This window comes from Oryx dammah, unplaced genomic scaffold (assembly GCF_014754425.2).
Source record: "Oryx dammah isolate SB20612 unplaced genomic scaffold, SCBI_Odam_1.1 HiC_scaffold_25, whole genome shotgun sequence".
NCBI classification, from domain to species: Eukaryota; Metazoa; Chordata; class Mammalia; order Artiodactyla; family Bovidae; genus Oryx; species Oryx dammah.
The window spans coordinates 42,587,581-42,593,580 of NW_024070209.1; the positions used below are offsets into that span (position 1 = coordinate 42,587,581).

The 6,000-nt window shown below is 56.8% G+C and overlaps 1 protein-coding gene across 1 annotated transcript in view; it reads right to left on the reverse strand.

The window, feature by feature from the left end:
- BCL11A (BAF chromatin remodeling complex subunit BCL11A) overlaps window positions 1–5,275 on the reverse strand; it is a 99,548-nt gene extending 94,273 nt beyond the window's left edge. The window contains 1 exon segment of the mRNA XM_040224162.1: window positions 4,753–5,275. Within this exon segment, the coding sequence (XP_040080096.1) occupies window positions 4,753–4,807 (55 nt within the window). The 5' untranslated portion in view covers window positions 4,808–5,275.
- Window positions 5,276–6,000: the final 725 nt, after the last annotated feature.

A 6,000-nucleotide genomic window follows, 5' to 3' on the forward strand; every position in this document is an offset into this window, starting at 1 on the left:
AACAGACTTGGTTAAAGTCTTCTAAATGTAGTAACTGAACTGATTTACAATCAAAACCAGGAAATGAAGTGGTAATTCAGAGGTTGCTGATTACACCTCCACATTTCACCTAATTAATTTTATAGGAGGCAAAGTTCTTGAAAATAACAAGATGATCAAATGTACAGATATAAAACCTATAACCTCAACATTTTCTATGCTCTTAACGTAAATTATTGCTAATTAACAAGAATTATATCCTAATGTATGAAATACCTTTAACATCAGGCTCTCTGCTAAACATTTGGCTGGTGATGTTCAGAGAAATACCAAAATGTGTTCTTATCGTTGCTGCTACATTATTAAAAATCAGACGAAGTGGGGCACAAAGAAAATATGAAAATACAATTCTCTTGGTGTAATCTACTGATTTGCATTGACATCTTTTCTCACTGGCAATCAACATTTCCTTTCTGGGCTCTGATAATTTCTCTGTATTTTAATGCAAATTCCCCTTTCCCTAAAAACATTCCTAACCTCAGCCATTTTACCCCCTCCCTCAATTCAATTCCATCCTCCTTCACCCCCACAAACCCGGCGTTTCTAAGCTCCGGCCTAAGCGCTGGCTACAAAGCAGGGAGTCCAGGATTGAAGTGGAAGGGAGTGGGCAAATAATCATAATAATTAGCCGCGAATTCTCTACAAGGGGAAAAAGAAATACAAAATAAAATGCTTCTGCATTCAAACAGCAAGACTGACTGAAACGTCTAAATGCCCCAGCCGCTGAACTGAGATCTCTTTCCTCTCTCAGCAGTTGCAAGGGAATAAATTAAAAAAAAAAAAAAAAGCCTTATAAGAAATGTAGGGAAGGAGCAAGGGAAACAAGGGCTGCTGGGGAGGGGGAGGGGGAAAGGCGCTCTGCCTTCAAGTTTGCTTTCCAAGTCCTTCCCTTTGATTGTCTTAACAGGGTAAGGAAGCACACCGAGACTGAAATGCGGACAGAAAAAGCAAAAAAACAAAAGCGAAGGCAGGGGCGACAGGCCCGGGGCAGCGGGCCCGGCGTGGGTAGGCTGCGCGGAAAGTGAAGTTGGGCGCCTTGACTCTGAGGCACAAAGCGAGTAGCGTGCTGTCCGCAGGCTCCGGCCGCGCTCGCTGCGAACACGTGCAGCGGCGGCCGCGGGGCCCGGAGTCGGGAGTCCGGGGCTGGGGGCTGGAGGCGGCGGGCAGCCCCGGGCCCCGACTGCTGCCTCCACGCCAGTCCTGCCCGACCGCGGGGTGACGACGGTTCCCCAGGCCCACCAGGTGGAGATACGGGAAGTGAGGCTTGGAAAACTCGGCAGGTTACCCTGGCGCTGTCTCGGGATCACCGCACACACCTCAGGCGCGGGCCCTGAAATTCATAATGTGTCCACAGGCTCACACTTTTTACTTTGAGGGATCTCTGAAAATGCCTTTCTCCCGCAATCCTCGGCACCGGTGTGCACAGCGCGGCGGCGGCGGCGGCGGTTATTCATTATTAATGACGCCGTTTGCCCGCATCATTATGATGATAACTATTACTATTGTGATTTCGGGCTAGGAGAAGAGAGCTGCAGGAGGCGGGGGAGCTAGGGTGGGGGTGGGGGGGTCGGGCTGCAGAGGCGCCCGGCAAGCCCGCCGCGGCCGCCTAGGTCCGCGCTTTGCACGGGGATGAGGGGGTGGGAGAAGTGAACCTGGAGACTAAGTGCAAACTTGCCGGATCCCGCCTTCGGCCTTGCCCCAAAGCCGGAGAGCGCGCACTCCCCTCTCCTCCCAACCAAAAACGCCTGCCCGAAAGAACGAAAACTGCACCCCGCTCCACTCCCGGTGCACTGGGGAGTCGGCCACGCGCCCGGGCGCTTCTCCGCAGCCCTGGCCAGAAGCATTTTTAAAGTCAAAACGAAGAACAAAGACAGAAGGGGTGATGGGGTTGGGGGGAGAGAAAGGGAATTCTGCCTAACCGTCCGTTTCCCCCACCCCCACCCTCGCAAAGCTCTTCCCTCCGGGTCGAGAAATGCAGAGGGGGGTGGGGGAGGAGGCCCTGGTACAGGTTCAAGTTCGCTGAGCTTTCTTGATCTTGTTCTGCCTCCTAGCGACCGAACGGCTCATTCAGCCCTAGAAACTGGGGATGGGGGCAGGGGGGAGGGAAAGGGGGTCCTGAAGACTAGAATGGCTCCCGCCACCTCTGCGCAACCCAGAAAATTAGAAAGGAGCGACCACCGCACCCACTTTAAACTGGCCCCTTAACCCAAAACCCGCCCTGAGACTCGGGGATTCCAAGGGGGTAACCCACCCAGCCTGGAGTCTCGAGATGGGCCCCGGGAGAGTGGGGGACGGGGGAGCAGCCTGGACTGCACGCCACAGTCCGTCCTTTGAGCCCCCAGTGCATCCTTCCGAAGAAGGGCCCGGCTTTCCCGAGTGCTGCGAACATTGCCCTTCCTTCCCGCCGGTACCTGGCCGGGCTGTAACTTCACACCGCCGCGCGCCGCGTCTGCTCCGCATCCGGCGCAGCCGGGGGAGTGGGGGCGGGGGAAAGCGGTGAGGGAGGGATGCGCGGGGGTGGGGAGAGGGAGGGCCCGCAACGTGCCCGGGCGGAGGAGCTTTCGAAGTGTGTGACAAGTTCCAGGACCCAGTGAAAAATTCAGTTCCCTACGCGCACCTCCCCACACACACACACCTTTAAAAAAATACAGAACTGGATATGGGGTGGTCCTTTAAAATTGCAGCAAAAATTAAAATACGGGTCATGAATGAGGTGGGGGAGGGAAGTGGGCCCTCTCACGCCTTTCTTTCCTTTGCAGCCAAACTTTCCTTAGCGCCCACTGCTTGCCTTTCCAGGCGCATTCTGTTAGCCAGGAGACAGCCACCCACTTAACCACCCCACCTCCCTTATACAGACTCAGAAGGGCCCCCAGATCCAGCCAGGCCCGAGGTAGAGAGCAAGAACTCAAGAGAGGGATGCTTGGAGTCGCGGGGTCGAACACCCCTCAAAAGCATACTCGAACCAACTACTCCCCTACCGCCTACCCCCACCCCCCACCCCCACCTTGCTTGGCCGAGCTCGGGAGCTGGGGGCTATAGGCTTGTCCCTGTGGGAGGGGGGCAGGGAAGGCACGTGGTGATCTCCCCGCCGCCCTAAGCTGGGGGCAAGAGGCGTCGCGGGTAGGGGACGGACAGGACTCGCTTTTAGGGTTGCTTTGCAAAATAAAATGCTTTGCAAAGATGAGTTTCTCCCCAGCCGATTTCGCAGTAGGGTTGGCCAAGAGGAGGTCTAGGCATTGTACTAGGGGGCCAGAGAGGACCCTGGACCCGCTGGCGCTGAGTCGCTGCACCGCTTGCCGCTGGGCCAGCGGGCTGGCGGCGGGCGCCGGGTGGGTGATCCCGGGCGGGGCGGGGGCGCGGCGAGAAAAAAAAAAACCCGGGGGTGGCCCGGCCGCAGCCGCCGCCCGCTCCCGGCCTGCCGCGCCGCGCTCGGTCCTCTGTCTGTTTGTTGGCAGGAGGTTCCCGCACACGCGGTGCTTGTAAACATTCAGACACGAGATTTTTCCCAATCAAAATCCACTTCCACTTTTTTTGAAAATCTTCCAAAAAATAGTAAGAGGAGGGAGTTCCTCGCTCCCTCTCTGTGCCGCCGGCGCTCTAAGTTTGCAACTAAAGAGGTTTTGCTGAAGGGGGTAATTGTATTTTTCCCCTCTATTAGAGATTGTGAGATATTTGTAGGGGGGGCGCGGTGGGGGAGTCAAAGAGGAGAGCGTTGCTGCAAACCGCTGGCGGAGCGCTTGGCGTCTGTCTGGGGGCAAAAAAAAAATGTTGCCTTGTTTTATTTTATGTATTTTATTTTATTTTAACCTATTTTCGCCGCCACTGAGGTTCGGCCGGGAGGGGCGGGCAGCGGCAACCCGGGCGGCAGCACCCACAGCGCCCTCCCTCCCTCTTCGACTGGCCCCCGGCCCTCGCTCCTGCCCTTCAGCGGCGGCGGCGGCGGCGGCGCGGGAGGACAAGCGCGAGGAGCCGGCACAAAAGGCAGCGGGGCAAACACCCACCTCGGGCCGGAACAAAAGGCTGCAGCGCCGGCCGAGGCTCCGGTCTTTCCCGGTCGCCCAAGCTCTCCCGGGCGCCGCGGCCCCTCTCCAGACTCGGCGGACTCAAGAGCGCCCGGGCCCCCCCCTCCCACAATCCCACTTTCTCACTATTGTGGAGATGACTACTTTCTTCCCAGTGCACACTTGACCGTGAGCGCGCTGGTGTCCAAGGGCCAGTCTCACCTCTTTTCTCCCTGGGAATTTTTTTTTTTACTTGGGCTCCCCACCCCCCGTTTTTCTTCCTACGGTTAGTGGAAGTAACCCCCTTTCCCCTCCAGTTCCCTCCCTTAGGTTTGCACGAGAGTTGTTAGCATCCACAGCATTGTTCATTATTTTGCAAAATTGGAGGCGGAATCATTGCATTCCTTTCCGAAAAGCGAAATAAAGCAGCGGAAAGCAGGAAAGAGGAGGAGTCAAATTTTTGTAAAATTAAAAAAAATGAAAAGATTCGTGCTATCCCAAAAGTGTACAGACGGCTACGATTCGGGATGGGATGAGGTTGGTTCCCCCCCCCCCTTTAATCTCTTTTATCCCGACTCTCGGAGGTTTTTCTTGTGGAAAAAAAAATTTTTTAATGCATGCACACACCCCTCTCTCCCCCTTTCTCTTGCTTCTCGTCCTGCGCGCTCTCGTGATTATTAATAATTATTATTACTATTATTGGGTTACTTACGCGAGAATTCCCGTTTGCTTAAGTGCTGGGGTTTGCCTTGCTTGCGGCGAGACATGGTGGGCTGCGGGGCAGGCGGGAGGCGGCGGCGGCGGCGGCGGGCGGACGACGGCTCGGTTCACATCGGGAGAGCCGGGTTAGAAAGAAGGAGACTCCAGAGAAAATATCTTCATCAGTGCCTTTTGACATCCAAAATAAATTAGAAATAATACAAAGATGGCGCAGGGAAGATGAATTGTGGGAGAGCCGTCATGGCTTTTTTTTTTTTTTTTAACCAAAAAAAAAAAGAGAGAGAGAGAGGAGAGATAGAGGGGGAGAGAGAGAGAGAGAGATGAAAAAAATGGCAAAAGCCCCCCTGAGCTGCAAGTTCAAGTGCGGACGTGACGTCCCTGCGAACTTGAACGTCAGGAGTCTGGATGGACAGAGACACACAAAACATGGGCAGGGCGAGCAGGAGAGAAGGGGAGGAGGGAAGGGGAAGCTCACACCAATGGACACACATCAGGGGCTGGACATGAAAAAGAGACCAGGACAAGCCAATGGCCAGTGCGGGGCGGGGGAGGTGCCGGGCGGGGGGCTCCGCAGACGCCAGACGCGGCCCCCGTGGGAGGGGCGGGCGGAGGGGAGGGGGCGCTGGGGCCTCGGGCTCACCAGTGGCCGCAGCGAGTGCCGAGGCAGCGGCTTGGCGGGGAGAGAGGGAAGGGGCGGCGGGGGAGGGGAAGAGCCAGACGTGCGCCCTGCTCCCCCCAACCCCGGCACGCGGACCCTAAAATGAAAGATTATTTTAAATTAAAAAACAAACAAACAACAAGAGTGTCTGGAGGCTGCAGGGGCCGGGGAAGCGCGGGCGGAGGGAAGCCAGGTAGAGTTGCTCCCGGACACCCTCCTGCGTGCGCACACCCACTTCCCTTCGCCGCCGCCGCGGAGCTCGCGCCTCGTGTGCGGACGCCGGGGGCTGAAAGCCCAGAGCCCGCGGCTGCGCTCGGGAAACTTTGCTTGAGGAGAGGATAGCCAAGAAAAATCACCCGAAGTTGGGAGCTGAGCCTCCAAGTTACAGCTACGCCGCGGGCGAGGGGAGGCGGGAAGGAGCGCCCGGCCAAGCAGAGTCCAGCTCAAGTTTGGAGGCTTGCGGGTCCGGAAAGGCAGCGCGGGGGCCTCCGGGAGCCCGGGCGGTCAGGAGAGAGAGAGAGGGCAAGGGCGAGAGAGGAGGTGCAGGCCCCGGGCCGGCTGGCGGGGAGGGCGCCCCCAGGC